Raw genomic sequence first — 23,774 nt, forward strand, 5'->3', positions numbered from 1 at the left:
CTTGAAAACCAGAATGTGACTGGGACTGACTAGACTTATATTTAAAAAAAATGTCCTGATAATGCTTAATTGTAGAATTAAAGTCATTTGGAGGCGGTTGACATAAAGAGTTGACTGAATTTAAAAAAATGTCTTCGTCTATGACGTCATCACCAGTGGACGGGATGACGTCATCCGCGCGGGTCTCCAGCTGACTGACAGCCCAATCAGTGAACTGTTTGGCAAAGTGAGTGATGGGATTACCAAACATCGGCGGAGGGGAATCCTGGGCTGCTTGGCTGTGTTCCGGAGGGAAGAATTGCGGGGGTGGCGCGTCTCTGTCGCGAGCTGAAGCCGTTTTGTGCGACTTCCGCCTTCGCTGACGCGTGCGAGCGGGCTGAGAGCGGACCTCCCCGGGCCAGATGGAGTCGATCGGGACCAGAACACCTCCAGGTCCCCATATCATCTCCTCATCTGGATTGCAGCGGAGCGTCTCTGCCTCCATCGCTCGGAGGACCATCCACGCACCTTCTTCATCCACCTCCGTCATGCCCGATGCTAGAGAACTCTTTGCTTGCTTCGTACTGTGACGACCGGGGCGCATTGTGATGCGGGGTTCGTTCTCTCAGGAATGCAGACGGGCGTCAGACACAGCGTGCAGGTAAGAAAGTATTTATTTAATAAATAAATTATACTGGAACAAAGAAAAGGGTGCTCATAGCACATAAGGTAAAACTAAGGAAGACTAGCGTGGGAGCTAGCGAGTAACAGAACCTAGCGTGGAAGCTAACAGGTACAGAGCCAGAACAAAAGTCGTCAACTGTTGCAAAAAGCAAACTACGAAGCAAGAACGAATGACAGGGAGGACAGGCTTAAATAATAATGTCAGTGATGACAAACAGGTGCGTGTCGGGAACAAACGCGGCAGGTGAAAATAATAAGCAGCCATGGCAACAAACTCAGGTGTACAAAACAGGCACTCAAGGAGTCCAAAACTAACCAAAAACACAAGTATCTTGAAAACGTAAACAAAAAATATGATCCGGGCAGCGGATCATAACAGTTTACACAACGTGCGTTACGCTACTTAATATGTCTGTGTGGAAACTCGTTCGGTACACCTCCGAACCGAACCGGAACCCCCGTACCGAAACGGTTCAATACAAATACACGTACCGTTACACCCCTACTGTATATGTAATGTTTAACATTAGTTAAAAACTGATTAGTGATTTATCACACTTTTTCTTTTTTCTTTTTCTTTTTTTTCACCAAGTACCACCTCAGTAAACACTTGGCTTTTCTAGTATCACCTTAATGACTAACATTAAAATACAGTAGCGTAGTAGGCCTAATTATTCATTAATAACAGGGTATAGGTTTTTTAAACGAGTATATTTAGTATTTTTGGCCACATTACAGACAGTTTGAACAGTAAGAGTGTTTCAATATTTATTTAAGTGATTTTTGAAAATCACTGATCTAAAGCATAATGTTTCTATTGTATTTAAAAACATACCGAGGAACTGTGACGCTGTAATTCAAGTTAAAACAAACAAAGTGCCATGTCTGCCATTATTTTTTAGATTAACTATTGACCGTTGACCTCTTCCAGGTCATCAAGACAAGCTGGGCGTGGCCGAGACCAAGCTGCTCCACACGCTGCACTGGATGCTGTTGGATGCCGCCCAGGAGTGCAACCACGAGCCCAGCTTGGGCCACGGCTGGTCGGCTGGCAGCAGTGGCGGCGCCGCCTTCCCTCAGCCCGTCGGAAACCAGGGCTCCTCTCCAGTTGCGCCCGGCTCCCGCTCCAGCTCCGCCTTAGGTGGGTCGGGCCCGCAGCACAGCGGTTCTCTCCTGGAAGAGGATGAGCACGCTTGCACCAAGTTGTTCTACAAGAGCATGGCCACCGTGGAGCTCTTTGTGTTCCTCTTCGCTCCACTCATCCACCGGATCAAGGTCTCTCCTTACCCAACAAGTGTATCTATGTAACAAGAGCATCATACAAGCTAAACATGAAACATTTTGTGCAGGAGTCAGACTTGACTTTCCGCCTGGCCAGCGGGCTCATTATTTGGCAACCAATGTGGGAGCACCGCCAGCCTGATATCCCCGCCTTCACTGCCCTCATCAAACCGGTCCGAAACATCGTAACGGGTAACCATCTTTCTATTCCGTACATGAAAGAGTGATTGTGTTTGTTAATCAGGTTTGTTTGGTTCTTCAGCAAAGAGGAACTCTCCAGTGATCAACCAATGCAGCCCCTGTGGGACTGGAAACCCTGGTCCCTTGGTGAGTGTTTTTGCACAATCTGCTGCATGGGTCCCATGTTGATTAAATGTGTTCAGGCTGGACTCTTCCCCTCCCCACTGCAATGTTCTCCCGAGGGCTGGGATTCTGATATTCATTAACGCCCGGCATCCGGGAGCATTAATGTGGTTAGCCGGGGAAAGCCGGACTCCTTAATCACCCGCAACTGTCCATATCGGCCTTCCTGTGCCTTCCGCAGGGCTTTCAGGTGGTCTGCGAGGCCGGCCAGTCCGATTCCTCCTCCTCCCCTGCGACAGGCGAGTACAGCTGTCGCCGTGGTAACTCGGTAGAGAAAGGCGGACCTTCCCAGCAACCCCCAGCGATCAAAGGCCCATCCAAAAAAAAGTCAGTGCTCTTTAAATCCATAATAGAATGGTGTTTTTGTGTCTCCATCAGTACACTGGGGTCCTATTATGCAAAACCAACTTTTCCTACACTGCAAAAAAAGAGCTGTCAAAATATAAATAGACCAGTTTTTAGGAAAAAATACCAAAAATGTGTGAAATCAAGTAGCTGTATGGATAGATAATTTTACTTAAAACTTCCTAAATTAAGATTTAATATATCTAGAAATTATCAGGACTTTTAAGATGGATTCAAGTATTTTATTCTGAAAACAAGCATTTTTCAAATTGCAATTCTTAAATTAAGCATGCTCGAGATGTTGCAGAATCTTTAAACACGATTTTCTTTGGGGGTGGAAATAGGGCTGGGCGATATGGCCTTTTTTTAATATCTCGATATTTTTAGGCCATATCGCGATACACGATATATATCTCGATATTTTGCCTTAGCCTTGAATGAACACTTGATGCATATAATCACAGCAGTATGATGATTCTATGTGTCTACATTCAAACATTCTTGTTCATACTGCATTAATATATGCTCATTTTAAACTTTCATGCAGAGAGGGAAATCACAACTAAGTCAATTTACCAAAACTGTATTTATTAAACAGTTATTAAGCAGTGGCACAAAAATTCATGTAATTTCCAAAACAGAAAGTGCAAAATTGTCAGTCATTTTAAAACAAGCTATTAGTGCACTTTTGTGCATGATGTCTCTAAGATGACAAATCAAAACAACACTAAATTAAAGTGAACTTTTTGTACAGAACGCCACTACAATAGTTTAAAACAAATAAAGTGCACTTTTGTGCATGATGTCACACAAGATATTTCAATAAGTGTCAATTAAAAATTAGCTGCTTAATAGGAAATCAAATTGTGTACGTCCATCGCTATGTGGTAGGTTCCTGCGGACGTTATCTCTTTTGTTGTTGACTATTTTTTTCATACGGTGTTGATCTGGAAATGTTTGCCTCGGCATTTTGATGGTGTGGGCGTATGGCACCGAACGGAGATGTTGACATGCGGAGTAAGCACTCTACATTCTCTAGCAGGTGACTTTTCAAATGATGCTACATATTAGCAGTAATGCTACTTTTTGTACCAATGCTTTTTCCCCACACTTGACAAATTACGGTTGTCTGTTCGACATATTCCCGCTTAAAGCCAAACCACCGCCAGACGATGGACGCCCTGCTGTTTTTCTTGGGAAATAATTCTTCCTTCATTTGTTACCAGATTCGCACCTTCTTTCTCTCGTATTACCACTCGCACCACAGCTAACTTTAGCCATGCTGCTACCTCTCTGCGCGCGAGGGCGTATACGTATGTGACGTATGGCGTGACAGTATGTGACGTATGTAAGAAGGTGCGCTCGCTGTCTGTGAGAAGGACAGACAAGAAAGAGTGGGAAGAGCCTGTAGTGTAATGTCCGCAGCTAAAAGCAACTGCGTGAGAACGTATACTCGAATATCACGATATAGTCATTTTCTATATCGCACAGAGACAAGCCCGCGATACATCGCGTATATCGATATATCGCCCAGCCCTAGGTGGAAACGAAAATATCTTACAAACGTTTGTATTTTAATAGATATTTTCTCATTTTTAACATTTTTAAACTAGAAGAGAAAAACATAATTATTCATGCTAAAATTAAGATTAGTCAGTGACTGAAAATAAGTAAATAAAACTAGGGACATTTCTAGAAATAGAATTTTCAATCTTGGCAAGTTGCAAATAATTTGCAGTGTACTTGTAGGTACCTGTTTGTGTATTTTGGGTTGCATATAGTCCCGAAAATTGGAATAAAACCATGCCGGCATGGCGGAGATATTTATAAAACAATCTTGCCTTTTTCCAAACTTGCTCCAAACGAGCCGTTTGGAATTCAAGACAATAGTGACATATTTTGCCTTAGTTACGTCAGCGGATATCTTCATGTATGGTAGAGGTTTACCCAAAGAGCTTTGCGCGAGTCTGCCGTTTTATCCAGTTGTAGTCCAAAGTCCTTGTCAATAAGTTCCGTCTTTTTCTCTATCCTCTTGTTGTGGGGCACGTTGGCTTGTACATGCACATGTATGCTAAAATTTAGACCTGGGCCGATATTCGTTAACTCAATTAATCAAACAATAAATTTTTAATAAAAAGTAGCATATATGCCTGTCAGTAGACTTGATATGGAGGCGCTAAAAACTTCAACATGGCTGACGGGGTGGAGACGCAGTCAAAAGGGGCTTGGCCTGTAGGAAGGTTTCAGCATGTAAATAAGACCCAAAAAACAGCACATTCTAAAGAGACAATCAGAAAGCGGCCTGAAAATGGTTTGTAACACATAATCTATGCAAAATGTTGACCAAAGAACCACCATCACATGTTTTGTAGACCACAAGGAAGTGTTTTAAAATCATAATATGACCCCTTTAAATAAATTGTGTTCTTTTGATATCATCTGCCTTACTCACTGATGTTACACACAGCCTTGTTTCATGCTTCAGTGTGTTGTTAATTCATGCAGTAAAACTCTGGTGTATGTTCCTTATTATTGCCGTCCAATGTTTTCATGATGAATGATTCCTCTGGGGGCAGCAGTGACCCGTGTTGACCCCAAAGCCGGTGCCATCATTGCGCTGATGGCTGAACATTTAGCCCTGTGGTCGTGTCTGTGAAGCACACGGCTCGACCCAATGGGCCACACGAAGACGAGTGTAATGCTGTCGCTTCGAGTAACGCCGTCCGCTTGTGTCGCACAGCCTCGTCTTGAGGGAGTATTTGCACATATAACTGGGGTAATTGTGCTGAAGTAACGCGCTGGCAGTGTTTCCTTCCTGGCTTGGTTTGGTCTGCCCGCAGCAAGTCTGGCAATGTCCAGGAATCCTTGCCAGACTTTGGGGTCAGTCTGTGTGTCTTTGGCAAAGGTTAGGCTGTCTTTTTTTGGCAGATAACAGCATCTGACATCATGATTATGCAGAATCATGCACAAAATAACATCTAGTGTCATTAACATTCATACTGTGCACTGTGACTCAGCAGCAGTGGGCTTTAAACGTATTCCCTGCATAACAGAAGTGTGTGTGGGTGTTTTGTTAGCTCACAGCTGATTGGCTGTCATTCTAAGTCAAGATGAAAGTCAGCCTGAATATGTTCATACAATAAATAACTGAGTACACCCCATTATAACATTTCAGCTTAGTCATGTCGCTGCACCGCATAGCTTGCACACCTGCTGATGGGGAAGCAGTTTCCGTGGCAACCGCCATCCGCCGCTTCATTCCTCCCTCTGCCAGCATCTGAAGGGGTTTTGGCATGGCTGTCGTCACCCTGTCTCAATGGCGGCCTGACCCAACAGCGGCTGCTGCTGGCTATACAGTGAAACATGACACAGCTGTATGCTCCCAAAGTGATTCATGTAGATATCGACCCTTTCTTCTTCACTCGTCATTGCAGCCGCCAAGATTAAATGCCTCCCTCCATCAATATGTTTCTACTGAGTGAACAGCGCTCGATACAATGTGCAGCTCGCTAACTGCTGACCTTCGTCCAGACCTATTAGCAGTGGTCTCACGTACACTGAAGCTCCTACTGCTGAAATATATTGCAAATGCTCTTTATGTCATTCTGATGTACAGCTGATTTTGTTCCATATGATGGCGTCATAGAATTATCATGCAATTGCATGATACAGTGGTACCTTGCTTTTTGTTAGTAAACCATTCCAGAATGTCAGACAAAAACCGAATCGTACATAAAAACGAATACTATTTTCCCTTTTGAAATCACATTCATCCAGACACCCAAAAATACCAGCACAAAACACATATTAAAGAGAACAGGTTATAGTTTTACATGCAGAAAACATTAAGGAATACGTATAAATGATGACTGAAATAAGATACCTTTATCATAACTTTACTGAAGAAGAAATATAGCATACGAAAAAACAGGCAATATGTAAAAAAAGGACATACAAGATGAGGTAATGTTGATGATCTTGGGTTGGGACTACTTATGACAAAAAAAATTCCTAAACTTAAAAAAAAAATAAAAATCTTACAATCGTATAACACAATCTTATAAGAACATACGACAGGTCTTTACAACTGGCAGCCTGCGGGCCTCATCCGGCCCATTCTTCCAGCCTCATCCAGTCAGCTACGCAGAGATGTCTATAGCTGTGCATGGAAGAGTGGTGTAACGAGCGGTCCATCTCGGGTCTTAATTTGGGTCAGCTAACACCTGCTGCAGACTAGTACCTCTCCAAGGTTTATCCGTGGCCACCTGGTACCTTCTTCAGGCAGACGAAGGGGAGACAGAGCACAAAAGCGGCAGATCAACTGGTCTAAAAAGGGGTCTATTTAAAGGCTAAAGTATTAAATGAGTTTTAAGGCGGGACTTGAATCTTTTTATTGAGGTGGCATCTCTAACTGTTGCTGGTTGGGCTTTCCAGAGTACTGGGAAACAGGTGGAAAACACTATATAGCCTGCAGACTTTTTGAGGACTCTGGGGGTGACGAATAAGCCCACGTTTTTGTAACATAGATTTCGGGACTCAACAAAGGGTGCAATACAATCAGCAAGATAAGATGGTGCTAAACTGTTTATTTTGTATGCAAGTTGTTTTTGGTGCTAAAAAAGAAAGGTTTAAAGTCATCCAACACCTTCAATCACTGTCCCTGAAAACCTCAAATAAAGCCGGAAATCTTGGGGTTATTTTAGATTCTGATTTACATTTCGACAGTCACATCAAATCAGTAACAAAATCGGCCTACTATCACCTCAAAAATGTAACAAGACTTAGAGGGCTCATGTCAGCTCAAGACTTAGAAAAACTTGTACATGCCTTTATTACCAGTAGGCTGGACTATTGTAATGGTCTCCTTGCAGGTCTTCCCAAAAAAACTGTCAGGCAGCTACAGCTTGTTTAGAACGCTGCTGCTAGAGTTCTAACAAAGACCAACAAATGTGAGCACATTACACCAATTCTTAAATCCTTACATTGGCTCCCTGTATATCAGAGAATTTATTTCAAAATCCTCCTGCTCACATATAAATCACTACATGGTCTAGGGCCGAAGTATATCACTGATATGCTCCCACTATATAAGCCCTCTAGATCACTAAGATCTTCTGAGACCAATCTGTTAGCGGTTCCCAGAGTGAACTCAAATCAAGGGAGAGCATCATTCAGTCACTATGCAACAAATAGCTGGAATAAACTTCCTGAAGATGTCAGACGTTCCCCAACTCTGACTACTTTTAAAACTAGACTGAAAACTTTTATGTTCACCTTAGCTTTCAGCTAAATCTTTGAACTTTTAACGTCCGCACTGTTTTTATTTTTATTGTCTGCATTTTAATTTTGCTTTTATTTTCTTTCATTTCACTTTGTTGTCTGTGAAACACTTTGAGTCTGCCTTGTGTATGAAAAGTGCTATACAAATAAAGTTGCCTTGCCTTGCCTAATAACATCTTAAAATCGCACTATAAGTGTACCGAGAGCCAGTGAAGGTGGGCCAGTATAGGCGTAATATGATTAAACTTTCTTATCGTAGTCAAATGTCTAGCAGCCACATATTGTACCAGCTGCAATCTTTTAATGCTGAACATGGGGAGACCCCAAAATAATACGCTATCAAGATGAGACGTAACACTGGTGGACAAATCTCCCGTCCAAAGGCAAAACCCAGTAACTCAATTTTGGTCAAAACTGAGCTGATAATAATTTTGGAGTTACATATCACCTAGTAACTCCAAAATTATTATCAGCTCAGTTTTGACCAAAATTGAGTTACTGGGTTTTGCCTTTGGACGGGAGAAATTGGGATGGATTTTGGCATTATAACGGAGATGAAAGAAGGCTGTTTTAGTAAAATTCTTAATGTGCAGCTCAAACAAAAGAATTGGGTCAAATGTAATGCCGTCTAATAAAAGACATCGTCAATATTAAACACCCTTAATGCACAGCATATTCATCAAATTTACCTATTTGTTCACGCAACAATGAACAACTTTGTTTGTCTCCTACCTACTCAGTGGCCTAGTGGTTAGAGTGTCCGCCCTGAGATCGGTAGGTTGCGAGTCATACCAAAGACTATAAAAATGAGACCCATTACCTCCCTGCTTGGCACTCAGCATCAAGGGTTGGAATTGGGGATTAAATCACCAAAAATGATTCCCGGGCGCGGCGCCGCTGCTGCCCACTGCTCCCCTCACCTCCCAGGGGGTGATCAAGGGGATGGGTCAAATGCAGAGGACAAATTTCACCACACCTAGTGTGTGTGTGACAATCATTGGTACTTTAACTTTTTTCTGTCTGCATTGCACTCACCGCATCGTGTTTGTTCACAAGATGAGCACTGCTTACTACGAATGTTCAGACGTATTCAGCCCCTATGACAACTGGCGTACCACTGAGGGTACACATACCCACTTTGGAAAAATAGGTTAAATACATAAGATAAACAGGCATTTGCGGTCTTTGGCCAGAAGGGGGAAATTGGGACAAAAATAGCCCCATTGTCTTTATGCGCGCACCCAGCTTTAAATGCATTCAGGTGCATAATTTTTTGCCCTTTTGCCCATTTCCTGAACTTTATTTTTTTGTGTTTTGCGTGTGGATTTTGCTCTGTGTGAGCATGATTAAATACACTTTTTTTTCCCTGCAGGTCAGTTTTGGCTCCACATCCTAATGGTCCAGCTCTAACAGAACATGACATATTTAGCCCCAGGGTGGGTTATTTTGCAGTCATATGTAAAAAATAAATGTACAGCGACTCTATCAACAACGTGTGGGTTTTTTTTGGGGGGGGATAGGGGGGGTAATCATTTCCGCGGAATTAAATGTTGGCCACACGATAACCGGGACTGTATACATAAACCGAATTGTACAAAAACTAAGGTACCGCTGTATACAAACATTGTTTTGGCAGGTGAAAAGATAATGACATCAGAATATTGTTGTGTTTATGGTTTATTGTCTTAGAGGTATTGTTGGAAAGCCTCAAATACAACTATTCATTCTTGACTGTCATTTTCCTCCAGGACATCAGCTCCGGCTGCTGTGCCAGCATCCCTGTCTCAGCGAGCTCGTTACGCCACCTATTTTGATGTTGCGGTGCTGCGTTGCCTTCTGCAGCCCCACTGGACAGAGGAGGGGGTGCACTGGGCCTTGATGTATTACCGCCAACGCCTGAGACAGATTCTGGAAGAAAGGCCCGAACGGGCCCCTGAACCACTGGTTGCTCCTCTGTCGCGGCCACGCAGCAGTTCCATGGTGGCTGCCACCCCTTCCCTGGTCAACACCCATAAAACCCAGGTGACAGTCTTAAGATCAGTCAGATTTGTTGTTTTTATTCCATAAGCATAGTTAATGTATTTGCTTTTGATAGGACATGAGTTTGAAATGCAATGAGGAGGGCAAATCTCTGAGCACTGAGACGTTCACTAAGGTTTCACTTACCAGCCTTCGTCGCCAAGCAGTGCCAGACCTTTCATCTGACCTTGGCATGAACATCTTCAAGAAGGTCAGCCTAACTGATTTGATTAATATATGTAAAGATAAGACGATAGGCTTAAATGAGAAGTTAATTTCTTTCAGTTCAAGAATAGGCGTGAGGATCGGGAGAGAAAGGGATCCATCCCCTTCCATCACACAGGGAAGAAACGCCAGCGTCGTATGGGTGTCCCTTTCTTGCTCCATGATGACCACCTTGATGTCTCACCCACCCGCAGTGCATTCTCCTTTGGGAGCTTCTCCGGCCTGGGAGATGATCGACGTGCTCTGGACCGTGGGGGATGGCAGGCCACAATTATGGGTAGGCAGATTACTCTTAATATTCAGAATGGGAACGGCGTGGCTCGGTTGGGAGAGCGGTTCGTTCGATCCCCGGCTTCCACTATCGTAGTCAAGTCCGTTGTGTCCGTGGGCAGTGTGTGAATGTGTGTGTGAATGGGTGTATGTGGAAAGAGTGTCAAAGCGCTTTGAGTAGCTTGAAGGTAAAAATGCGCGATACAAGTATAACCCATAAGATATGGAAGCCCCATTTGGCAACACAGTGGTGTAATGAGTAACATGTCTGCCTCACATTCAGGAGATTTGGCTTAGAATCAATCAATCAATCAATGTTTACTTATATAGCCCTAAATCACAAGTGTCTCAAAGGGCTGCACAAGCCACAACGCCCCCCCCCCCCCCCCCCCCCCCCCCCCCCCCCCCGGGCGACTGGTGCAATGGACGTTGAGTGGATCTAGCATAATATTATGAGAGTCCAGTCCATAGTGGATCTAACATAATACTGAGAGTCCAGTCCATAGTGGGGCCAGCAAGAGACCATCCCGAGCGGAGACAGGTCAGCAGCGCAGAGATGTCCCCAACCGATGCACAGACGAGCGGTCCACCCCGGGTCCCGACTATGGACAGCCAGCGCTTCATCCGTGGCCACCGAACCTGTGCCCCCCCCCCCCCCCCCCTCCACGAAGGAGAGGGGGGCAGAGCAGAAAAGAAACGGCAGATCAACTGGTCTAAAAGGGGGGTCTATTTAAAGGCTAGAGCATACAAATGAGTTTTAAGATGGGACTTAAATGCTTCTACTGAGGTAGCATCTCTAACTGTTACCGGGAGGGCATTCCATAGTACTGGAGCCCGAATAGAAAACGCTCTATAGCCCGAAGACTTTTTTTGGGCTCTGGGAATCACTAATAAGCCGGAGTTCTTTGAACACAGATTTCTTGCCGGGACATATGGTACAATACAATCAGCAAGATAGGATGGAGCTAGACCTTGTAGTATTTTATACGTAAGTAGTAAATCCTTGAAGTCACATCTTAAGTGAACAGGAAGCCAGTGCAGGTGAGTAAGTATAGGTGTAATATGATCAAACTTTCTTGTTCTTGTCAAAAGTCTTGTCAAATCTCTGTTGGAACGTCTGTGTGTGGAGTTTCCACCAATGTTCCAAACACACGCATTTCAGGCTAATAGAAGACTCTAAATTTGGCTTCAGCTCACCTGTAATCCTAATGAGGACAAGTTGTATCGAAAATGAATGGATAAAATAAAATAAAGTTTAAAATAAAGTAGAGGTAGATTAATTCTTTCCATATCAAATAATAATAATCTGTCACAGGTAAATTCACACGTCGGGGAAGCACAGACACAGCCGCAGATGCCGACAGTCTGAGCACCAAGCATTCGCATTCCCACCACTCACTACTCAGAGACATGCCCGACCACTCCAACAGCCACAGTGACAACACTGTTAAGGAGGGTAAGAGAGGCTTGTTTCAAGCACTCAACGCCTAAAATCTGAGAATCAGAATGTTATGTATTGACTTTGTCTTGTTTTCTGCTGCCTAAAGTTCGATCCCAGATCTCCACCATCACCATGGCTGCATTCAACACAACCGTGGCGTCTTTTAACGTAGGCTACGCTGACTTCTTCACTGAGCATATGAAGAGGCTTTGCAACCCTGTGATCGTCCCAGAGATGCCCGTGGAGCCTCTAGCCTGTGCTAACCTTCCTCGCAGCCTGACCGACTCCTGCATCAACTACTCCTGCCAGGAGGAAGGCGAGAACATAGAAGGCACAAATAACTTTGTGCTGAAGAATGGCATGTTGGACCTCACAGTAAGTGACATATAAAGATGCAAATTATTAAAATAATGTGAATTTACAGGAATAAGCAAGGTTACCGTACATTAAGGAACATGTCCACTCATGTTTTCAAAAAGCAGTTTTTGTCCCATGCTATACTATTGAATGGACACAAGTCAAACACTAGCACCAGGTGGAAAACGGACCCTCAGTTTGAAGGTTGTTCTTGTTAGACCGCCCACAAGCTCATTGGTTGGCTTTCTAGGGCTGCCTAATTGCCAAGATGACAATGAATGGCAGCAGCTGACCAATCAGCGGTTAGATGCGTGATAAGAGCAAGTTGGCCTTCACACGGCAATATGAATCACGAAAAATAAATAGTGAGACAAATTAAAAATCCAAACAAGAGGTGTGTAGTACTCCGCTAAAAGGTAGTTATGGTGGTGACTAAGACTTGTGCAAAGGGAATAAGAAAGCAAATTGCAGCTGAAGTGTTTGCCATTCCTGATAGCACAATTGCGTAAGTATTGTTTAAGTTTTTTGTTGGTTCGATTCACAGCCTGGACATACAAAGTAAACATTAAAGTAAATCATAATGCAAACTTCAAAAACAAAATAGTTATTTAATTCTGTTTATTTTTTATTTCATTTTATTAAATGTATTTGTTTCCCATTAATATTACTCCAAAACATGCATCTAATCCCTTCAAGCCATGCCCCAGTACGCAAGGAAGTTGTGTTCCCTCAACTTTTAAAATCCAAATTTGTCCTTGTTTCCGCCTTACAAAGATATAAACAGTACAAAATGTTGATGGTAAAATAATTGTGACAAAGAGAGACAGAATAAAAAATACATCTAGAAAATGAACATAAACTAAAGCCTAAAAATTAATTTTATATTTGTTTGAGGGGAAATTAATATTTTATCCCCAAAGCTTGATGGCAAGCCCAGTGGTCTCGTTTCCTGTAGTTTTTCACCAGGGTTGCAAACATCTCAGTAGGGGTTTTTTTGGTGAGAGAAACAAACAAATTCTTTCCCCCTCTACGTTTGGTAGGGATGGTGTTGGAGGCAGTGAGCCCCTCTCATTTCCCTGCCTCCAAACACGTTGAGTCCAATTTTGTCTCATCTACCACATCATATTCTCCAAGACCTTGCCTCAGTCATTCAGGCGTTAATTGGTATACTTCAACCTAAGAGGAAAATAAGTCACTGATCCCCTACCAACCGGTAGGCATTTTGACTGCCGTATACCAGTTACAGTATGTGTCGCGGAAGCACACAAATTACAGAGGACATTCAAAATAGCTGACTGAATTTGTGGCATTTTGTGATGTTTAGACGGTATTTTCGCATACTTTGCGGCTTGTAAATACAATTGGATATGGTTTAATGCATAAAATGAAACACAATTAAGCATATAAAGTCAACTTGTTTTTCCACTCTACTGGTACTTTAATGACCCTATGGAGCGATTTCTTCTGTGTTATACAGTGTGGCTTGACTACCACACAGACAGTAGGTGAGGATGCTCTAAATCAGGGGTGCTCACACTTTTTCTGCAGGCGAGTTACTTTTCAATTGATCAAGTCGTGGGGATCTACCTCATTCATATATATAATTTACATTTACTTATTTATGAAATATATGTTTTTGTTAACAAGTTAAAGGTGTTTAATGATAATGCAAGCATGTTTAACACATATAGTTAATATTGTTAAACAATTAAAGGTGTTTAATGATAATACAAGTATGTTTAATACATATAGTTAATATTGTTAACAAGTTAAAGGTGTTTAAAGATAATGCAAGCATGTTTAACACATATAGTTAATATTGCTAACAAGTTAAAGGTGGTTAAAGATAATACAAGCATGTTTAACACATATAGTTAATATTGTTAACAACTTAAAGGTGTTTAAAGATAATACAAGCATGTTTAACACATATAGTTAATATTGTTAACAAGTTAAAGGTGTTTAAAGATAATTCAAGCATGTTTAACACATATAGATTCCTTTCTTTCATGAAGACAAGAATATAAGTTGGTGTATTACCTGATTCTGATGACTTGCATTGATAGGAGTCAGACAATGGTGCTGATAACGTCCGCATTTTCGAATGGAGGAGAAAAAAAGTCCTCCTTTCTGTCCAATACCACATGAAAGTGGTTGGTTTTTGGCATCTTATTTGTCCAGCTTCCGTACTCCTTTGTATACACTTTACAAGAAATACATTGTCGGCAAACTCCGTAGCTTGCTAGCTTGTGCACGCCAGCTTTCTGAGACTCTTATTTTGTTAGCGCAACTGTGCAACTGTTCAGTCGGTCTTTGGAGTTTTGACGACAGGTACGGCGCCAGAGTCTGTTGAAATAAAGTGTTTTTAGCCTTCCAGTCGGTGATTTAATGAGCTGGCAGCAGCCAGCGTCATCTCAGAAGACCCTCGGGTGCCGTGAATGTCAATCAAGTGACGAAAGTGACGTCATAGTGAAGATTTATGATCGCTCATTTTTAGGACTATTTTTTTAATGCCTGGCTGGTGATCGACTGACACACCCTCCGCGATCGACCGGTAGCTCGCGATCGACGTAATGAGCACCCCTGCTCTAAATAAAGCAGAGGTTTTTTGAGGGATGTTGTATTGTCTTTGCTGGGCTTTCTTCACCAACTTGGTGGCGTTTGCACACCAGGTCAGGTTCTCTGTTATGTGAACTCCCAAGAAACAGACTTCAGGGACCCGCTCCACACAGATCTCAAAGACAAGATTGTAAACCTGCACAAGACTGGAATGGTCTACATGACCATCAGTAAGAATATTGGTTCGAAAAAGACCAGTGATAGCGCAGTAATTCTAAAAACAATCGGTATCGCTCTGGAGCGCCACAGTCACTAAGAAAACACATAAGCCTTTATCGAACGATACATTTAATTTAAATTACAGTCTGTGTGTGTTTTGTTTTCTTCGTCTGTCGCTTCCAAGTAAAGTGCAAGAGGGTCCACTCTGTGCATCGCTCTCGGCATCTGAATTTTTCAGAAAGAGATGGCAACAATGAAAAAAGACCAAACAAACCAAGTTTTTTTTAACTGGGAAAAACAATGCATTTAAAGATGTTCGGTATTTATTGAAGTGCAATTTTTGCTAACAGAGATTGAGAGTCTGTTTTGTTTTCATGATTGCTTATTTATTTAGGATCATTTAAAGTTATTTACCTTCCAATTACAATGGTAAAACATATCAATGAGAAATAAAAGTTAGTTGCGTTCGAAAAGGGTTACTTGTATTTTTATTATTATCATTATTATTGTTACATGTATAATACATTAATTTGGTCTTGGTTATTGGCAATAATTTGTGGGCGAAAACATCTTCCAGCAAAATTTGTTACCGGCCCAGACCTCCGAACACACTTCACTGTAATGATTGAGACCCTCCTGTGTTCACAAGGTGCTCCCGTTCAAGAAGACTGAAGTTTGCCAAGTTTGTTGCTGACCCAGCTAAATTTCTCCTTTTGTATCAGGCTGTGCTGCGCGCCCTCTACGCTGTTCTCAGCCACGACATCAGCTCCAGAATCTGTGACGTGGCACTCAACATCATCGACTGCCTACTGCAGCTGGGCATGGTGCCTGGGATAGGCAAAAAGCTGTCCAAGCCCGACAACAAGGAGAACGAAGAGACACGGACCAAGGATACTGTTGGACAGGGCCTCGGAGGAGGAGGCGGGGGAGATGGCGGCGGCGGAGGAGGAGGTGGAGGCGGAAGCGGCGGAGGAAGTGGGCAAGGTAGTAAGGATGACGTGAAGAATAACAAGGACAACGACAAAAAGGTTGGCAGCAGCCATACGCAACAGCTGCTTATTATTTTCGACATTATGGTGATTTTTGCTTCTTTTGCGATAAACAGGAAGAAAACTCCTGTCTCAGCACCCACCGGCTGGCCCTCACAATGCTCATCAAGATAGTCAAGTCTCTGGGCTGCGCATACGGATGTGGCGAGGGACACCGTGGTCTATCGGGAGATCGTCTCAGGATGCAGGTCAGATTCCTCCTTTTGTGCATGCTTTTCCCACAATTCTTCACTGCAATGAATTATTCACCATAATAGCCTTTGTGTCTTGATGACATTTTTTAAAGTGCTTCATCACTTCCTAATGGACTTCTGCATTATTTCCTGATGTAAATATTTCATACATCTGTCTTGTCAGGCCCAAAACTGTCTGACCAGCCTCTACAAGCTAGACAAGCTGCAGTTTCGCCAGACAATGCGTGACTACGTCAACAAAGACTCGCTGAATAACATTGTGGACTTTCTTCACGCTCTACTGGGCTTCTGCATGGAGCCCATCACCGACAGTGAGTATGTGGCCAGACTCACAATGGTGTGTCACAACTTGAGGAAGCTGCAGGTGAAAAACATCCTGTCATTTAAGTCAGTTTGCGACACAATTTTCTTTCAATTGGTCCACAAAATAGGTGAAATTGGATGTTGCTTGAAGTCGAGGTGAGTTTTAAAAAGGTGTATAATTCAGGCTTTACCTTACCAGACCATCAATACAGATAGATTTGTTTGTAGTGACTTTTACAGCAACTGTTTTTTTGGTCAATGGTCATATTACCCAAGAATCTCAAATGTGTGCTTGCCAAAGCTGAATTGTTCTCCATTCCAGTGCTATCGCCACTTATCTCTCTGTTAACCTTCCTTGCACCGCCGCTTGTCCCTCTTCGTTGTGGTCCTTTCCTCACACACCCTCACATCCCCCTCCACACGCTGAATCCCTCCTTCCTTCCTTCCTTACTCATCCATTTTGTACACTTGCCAATCCAAAGCTTTGCCCATTACATCGCTATTCAATCAGCAGCATTACTGCTCAGCATTGAGACATGGTCGACAGTACATGCCGATACAGTTTGGCATTGAAATTTGAGCTTTTGTTTGTCTCCACACTGACAAAATGCTGCAAAATTGGCAAGTGGCGAACTGATGAGCGTTTTTGATTCTGAAAGGCACCTTTGTATTTTTTAAAAGATGTGTGTGTGTGTGTGTGTGTGTGTGTGTGTGTGTGTGCGTGTTTATTTTACCAGCGTTCGTTTGTGGTTCACCTCCCAGTGGAGGTGAAGGTGCCACGTCCTTTCCTTAAACGACGTACATGTCTGTGCTGGCCTGATGTCAATCAACCTGTGCCCCGCCTCTTTTCTCTTGCAGAGTACGGCAGTGCAGGTGAGAGGTCCAGGAGGGCGAAAAAACGAAACATCGGTAGATACACATGATGTATAATCAATAAAATAATATTAGAGATGTGATAAACTTACCCACCTGATCAGAACCTTCTTTTGGCACTGCTTCCATTGCTGCCCCTCTCGCTCTGTCCTGAAGTGACAAATCTCGCCTGCAACTCCACATTTTTAAATTTGTATTCTATAGACCAAGAGAATCATTACCTCAAAGTGCTTAAAAAGCAGGCCTAAGTCACTTGCATGTATTCCTTCTTCCCTACCCTGAATCCTTTTCAGTTTGCTACTCCCCCCCCATATGCTGTATAGACCCATTTTCTTTGCACCTGATCCCTCAAATTTGTCGTTCGGGCTTACTGTTTTGATGGAATATTTTGATGACTCAACCACACGCGTTTGATTTGGTCTCTTCCGCCTGCCTGTTGCTTCCAGACAAAGCGGGCTTCGGGAACAATTTCACCACGGGGGACAATAAGTCGGTGGCACAGAACATGGAGGCGGTTGTGGTGGGCTGCATGTTCAAGTCGCTGATCACCCGCTGCGCCTCCACCACACATGAGCTTCACAGCCCTGAAAACCTGGTGGGTGCTTGAAATCGTCCATCTGCCTTGATACTTGTTTATGCCTCTTTGCACCAAAACTAAACACTCCACCTGGCATACAAGGCTGTCATGATGAAACATGTTGAAGCTGTGAGGACAGTATTAGCCAGTCTGTTCTGCTAATTAAAATGATTAATGATGCTATCATGCTACCTTGACAGAAGCCAATAATTATGTCAATGGTCAGAGTAAACTAGAGGAAAACAGAGAGCCAGGTTTGCGTCAGGAAGGGCGTCTGACCTAAAAACTGTTGCTGTGGCAACCCAGAATGGGGAAAATATATAAGTACCGTATTTTTTGGAGTATAAGTCGCCCCGGAGTATAAGTCGCACCTGCCGAAAATGCATAATAAAGAAGGAAAAAAAACATATATAAGTCGCACTGGAGTATAAGTCGCATTTTTTGGGGAAATGTATTTGATAAAACCTAACACCAAGAATAGACATTTGAAAGGCAATTTAAAATAAATAAAGAATAGTGAACAACAGGCTGAATAAGTGTACGTTATATGAGGCATAAATAACCAACTGAGAACGTGCCTGGTAGGTTAACGTAACATATTATGGTAAGAGTCATTCAAATAACTATAACATATAGAACATGCTATACGTTTACCAAACAATCTGTCTCTCCTAATCGCTAAATCCCATGAAATCTTGTACGTCTAGTCTCTTACGGGAATGAGCTAAATCATATTATTTGATATTTTACGGTAATGTGTTAATAATGTCACACATAAGTCGCTCCTGAGTATAAGTCGCACCCCCGGCCAAACTATGGAAAAAAACTGCGACTTATAGTCCGAAAAATACGGTATATGTAAAATACTAACAATTCTACACCACTGCAAACTATACATGAATTATGTTATACAGGCACACAAAAGATAATTAATAGACAGAAAAGCAAATAATGCTGCAAATGATGTCATTGGTAAATGACATCTAATGTTAAATGGGTTTTACTTGTATAGCGCTTTTCTACCTTCAAGGTACTCAAAGCGCTTTGACACTATTTCCACATTCACCCATTCACACACTGATGGCGGGAGCTGCCATGCACGACCCATCAGGAGCAAGGGTGAAGTGTTTTGCCCAAGGCGGAAGCCGGAGATTAAACCAGGAACACTCAGGTTGCTGGCTCGGCCCCTCTACCAACGGAACCACGCCGTCCCGTCTAAATGGCATACTGACTGGCTGTATTAATACTGCAATAATTCTGTGCTGGTGTTTGAAAATGGTGCCATCTGCTAGATAAAACGGTCATTATTGTACATTCAACCTGCAAAAAACTTCCTAAATTGCAAATATAATTGATTTTTTTAACAAGCAGTATGAAATATACAACTCTGGTCAATGACCTAAATCAGTGGATCGATTGGTAATGGGCCGCACAAGAAATAAAATAATTTTTTTTTTTTTAATTTTTTTTATTTAAATCAACATAAAAAACACAAGATACACTTACAATTAGTGCACCAACCCAAAATACCTCCCTCCCCCATTTACACTCATTCGCATAAAAGGGTTGTTTCTTTCTATTAATATTTCTGGTTCCTACATTATATATCAATATAGATCAACACAGTCTGCAGGGATACATTATTTATTTTTTTATGACAAAATTAAAAAAAAAATATTAGGGTTGAGCAGATACTGTACTTTAATGTCTTACCTGTGGGAATGTCCGTGAGACTAATTTTCAAGCGTTGACCGCAGTTACAAAAAGGTTGGGGACCACTGACCTAAATGGTAAACTAGAAGAAAGGAACATTTGCATTATTTGGCACTATAGGATCAAAATAATCCCACACTTTGGAATTGTTCTAATGCAAACAATACAAGGTGTTTTTCATGCCGAAAATGACAGTCAAATGATACAGAAGCTGTATCAGTCACATGTTTTTGAAAAATGACCAACATCGAGTTGAGGGACACAGTATCACTGTATTTAATGTATCGTTTGACCCATATAGTGCTGACTGAGCATCCAATCACTGCTCAGATATCATTCCCTTTGCTTGGTGGCAATTGTAGGTATGTTAGGAAATATCCAGTTATCATGCTGATTACACTCTAAGTGGTTTGCATTTTCTAGTTACAGCGAGATTACATCATGTCACATAACATCAAAATCACTCAAGCATCAGACATCCACCTGCCAGGATCATTGAAGTGTACTGTCACTCTACAGGCCTTGAGGCTGACACGACTAGTGGATGTTGGCGGAAGATGACACGCACTTCCACAACACTAGCCTCCCACTCACAAGCCTGACACGTTTCTTTGCATACGCACATGATGAGGAGGTGTCTTGTGAAGAATCACAGTGAGGTCACTCACAGCCTTTACTTGTCACCTTCCCTCACAGGGCCTCTATTGTGACATCCGCCAGCTCGTGCAGTTCATCAAGGAGGCACATGGAAATGTTTTTCGCCGAGTGGCTCTGAGCGCACTCCTGGACAGTGCAGAGAAGGTCACGGCCACTAAGAAACCTGAGGAGAAGGATGAGACCAAACTGCAAGCTCCAAGAAGGTAGCAGACAATTGTTTTTTTGTAGATTTTTGAAAAATGTTAAAACGCCCACTTTCTCATCACTTTCATCATTGCTTGCTTTGATGTCGTTTGTTTTGTCTTGCATGACAGTTCAAATGATTAGGTCACAGACTGTATTTCATTGTGTCTCCATTTGTGTAATCACTGATTACTTCCTCAACTTTCGAAGGAATGCACTAGTCAGGGATGTGTAGTTTGCTTCCACTTGTCATTTCTGTTTAGGGAATACCCAGTGGTGTAACGTGGCGGTATTCTTAGGGTTAGAGTTTCACCTCAGGCCAACATTTAGTGGAAAGCAAAAACATTTTGTAGTCATAATTTTGAAAAGTTGTAATCAAAATATCAGACTTCCTTTCCTATCTGTTTTACTACACGTCTCAGACACGGTGGGCTTGAAGGGCTATAAGGCGCCAATACTGGAGAGGCGAAAGAGACTTGGGAAGGGCTACTCGTCCTTTGTTTATGGTTCCAGGCTTGACCATGGTAAAATAATTTCTGTGAAGTAGGATTATTATTATTAATGAAAAATATATATTCATAGTTAAAGCATAAAAACTAGGGATGTCCGATAATATCGGACTGCCGATAAATGCTTTAAAATGTAATATCGGAAATTATCGGTATCAGTTTCAAAATTATCTGTTTCAAAAAGTAAAATGTATGACTTTTTAAAACGCCGCTATGTACACGGACGTAGGAAGAAGTACAGAGCGCCAATTAACCTTGAAAGCACTGCCTTTGCGTGCCGGCCCAGTCACATATCTACGGCTTTTCACACACACAAGTGAATGCATGCATACTTGGGCAACAGCCATACAGGTCACACTGAGGGTGGCCGTATAAACAACTTTAACACTGTTACAAATATGCGCCACACTGTGAACCCACACCAAACAAGAATGACAAACACATTTCGGGAGAACATCCGCACCGTAACACAACATAAACACAACAGAACAAATACCCAGAACCCCTTGCAGCACTAACTCTTCCGGGACGCTACAATATACATCGCCACAACATAATTAATAGAACATAAGACAAATACTCCACTGTAATGGATATAATGCGTAAGCAAAACCTAGTTTACCAATGAATTTAGGCTAAAAACATGTAAAATATGCTTTAAATATTTTTTTTGGTCTGCGATGAAGTGAAGCCGTGATATTTGAAGCACGATATAGCGAGCGATAAGTGTACGCCACTGCAAGTGTGCTATTCCTTCGCACTCTTAAATGGGTTCGCGGGTTTTATTGCGTCAGACGGCCTGAGCGCTTTGTTTGTGTGTGTGTTGGCCTGTGTGCGTGCAGGTCAGAGGCGGGTGTGTCCGGGGAGAAGGGTCAGGTGTCCAGTGCTGCAGATGAGTGTCGCAGCTGCATCTCTAGCAGACCCCCCCACACCCCCGAACAGTGAGTGTTCACCTCACCACATTTCCATTTTACTGTCCCATCCATGTCAAGCCAGCTGCCATTTCTCTACTCAAAACCAGACAAAATGTTCAAAATGAACTTTTTTTTCCAAGTTGAAATGTGCTGTCTCTGCATGTGTCTTTGCAGCGAGGATCAGATCCCGGGAGCTCTGCTCGGCAGGAAAGACTTTTGGAGGAAGATGTTTAAGTCGCAGAGCGCTGCCAGTGACACCAGTAGCCAGTCTGAACAGGACACTTCAGACTGCACCACTGCCCACTCTGGCACCACCACGGATCGGCGTTCCCGATCAAGATCCAGACGTATTTCACTTCGCAAGAAACTTAAACTACCCATAGGTAGGTGCAGTAAGCCAATAAGCCAAAAGACCAATCAAGAGTATCTGACTGTCCTTAACTTGCTGGCTCATCTGCTGTCACTTTGTCTCGCACATGATCGCATTTCAACTCAAGAATCAATACCGCCTCTCCACGTCCATGCACCATGTGCACCATCCTGTCACTCTAACATGGCATCTTTTTGTATGTGTTCCTCTTTTTTCACCTCAGCATGCCGCAGGACCACTCACCTACCACTCACCCTCTCTGTCTTACGTATGTGGACGGGGATCCATCCATGTTGTCATTTTCCTGTTATTTGTGTTGGTGTTGCATTCCCCATCCTTGTGTGCACGGTCAGACGAGGACAAGCTGTGTGATGCAAGTTGCACAATTCAGATGTAGATGGATGAAGGACACAACAGGCATATGAACAATGTAAAGAACTGGAAAAGCATTCTGGGAGTACAGACGTCCGCCAGGCCCAATAGTAAAATTGTCCTCAATGCAGACGGTGACCCAGATATCCTAAATGCAATGACTTGTTCTTTATTCCATTTCATTTCCTGAAATATTCATCAAAATCCACCCATAACTTGTTGAACTATCTAAAGTAGGGATGTCCGATAATATCAGACTAGCGATATTATCGGCCGATAAATGCTTTAAAATGTAATATCGGAAATTATCAGTATCGGTTTCAAAATTATCGGTATCGGTTTCAACAAAAAATTTATGACTTTTTAAAACGCCGCTTTGTACACGGACGTAGGAAAAAGTACAGAGCGCCAATAAACCTTGAGGGCACTGCCTTTGCGTGCCGGCCCAGTCACATAACATCCACGGCTGTTGACACACACACAAGTGAATGCAACGCATACTTGATCAACAGCCATACAGGTCACACTGAGGGTGGCCGTATAAACAACTTTAACACTGTTACAAATATGCGCCACACTGTGAACCCACACCAAACAAGAATGACAAACACATTTCGGGAGAACATCCGTACTGTAACACAACAGAACAAATACCCAGAACCCCTTGCAGCACTAACTTCCGGGACGCTACAATATACACCCCCCCCCTCCAACCACACCCACCTCAACCTCCTCATGCTCTCTCAGGGAGAGCATGTCCAAAATTCCAAGCTGCTGTTTTGAGGCATGTTAAAAAAAATACTGCACTTTGTGACTTCAGTAATAAATATGGCAGTGCCATGTTGGCACTTTTTTCCATAACTTGAGTTGATTTATTTTGGAAAACCTTGTTACATTGTTTAATGCATCCACAGAGGGCATCATAACAAAATTAGGCATAATAATGTGTTAATTCCACAACTGTATATATCGGTATCGGTAATTAAGAGTTGGACAATATCGGATATCGGCAAAAAAGCCATTATCGGACATCTCTAG

At 42.6% G+C, this 23,774-nt stretch overlaps 1 protein-coding gene across 3 annotated transcripts in view; it reads left to right on the forward strand.

The window, feature by feature from the left end:
* Nucleotides 1–23,774, forward strand: part of unc80 (unc-80 homolog (C. elegans)) — a 111,754-nt gene that overhangs the window by 17,573 nt on the left and 70,407 nt on the right. For 2 of the 3 annotated variants that reach the window (XM_061985283.1, XM_061985284.1), the window contains exons 4-20: nt 1,595–1,938; nt 2,013–2,136; nt 2,207–2,271; nt 2,489–2,634; nt 9,681–9,954; nt 10,028–10,162; nt 10,237–10,453; nt 11,762–11,902; nt 11,994–12,262; nt 15,745–16,050; nt 16,128–16,259; nt 16,429–16,576; nt 17,427–17,477; nt 17,888–18,036; nt 20,428–20,591; nt 21,923–22,021; nt 22,169–22,377. In XM_061985283.1, coding sequence (XP_061841267.1) covers nt 1,595–1,938; nt 2,013–2,136; nt 2,207–2,271; nt 2,489–2,634; nt 9,681–9,954; nt 10,028–10,162; nt 10,237–10,453; nt 11,762–11,902; nt 11,994–12,262; nt 15,745–16,050; nt 16,128–16,259; nt 16,429–16,576; nt 17,427–17,477; nt 17,888–18,036; nt 20,428–20,591; nt 21,923–22,021; nt 22,169–22,377 — 2,973 coding nt within the window. Of the gene's footprint in view, nt 1–1,594; nt 1,939–2,012; nt 2,137–2,206; nt 2,272–2,488; nt 2,635–9,680; nt 9,955–10,027; nt 10,163–10,236; nt 10,454–11,761; nt 11,903–11,993; nt 12,263–15,744; nt 16,051–16,127; nt 16,260–16,428; nt 16,577–17,426; nt 17,478–17,887; nt 18,037–20,427; nt 20,592–21,922; nt 22,022–22,168; nt 22,378–22,587; nt 22,633–23,774 lie in introns of all 3 variants that reach the window. The other variant, XM_061985282.1, reaches the window with a different exon arrangement.

Source organism: Nerophis lumbriciformis, linkage group LG23 (assembly GCF_033978685.3).
Source record: "Nerophis lumbriciformis linkage group LG23, RoL_Nlum_v2.1, whole genome shotgun sequence".
In the NCBI taxonomy this organism is placed as follows: Eukaryota; Metazoa; Chordata; class Actinopteri; order Syngnathiformes; family Syngnathidae; genus Nerophis; species Nerophis lumbriciformis.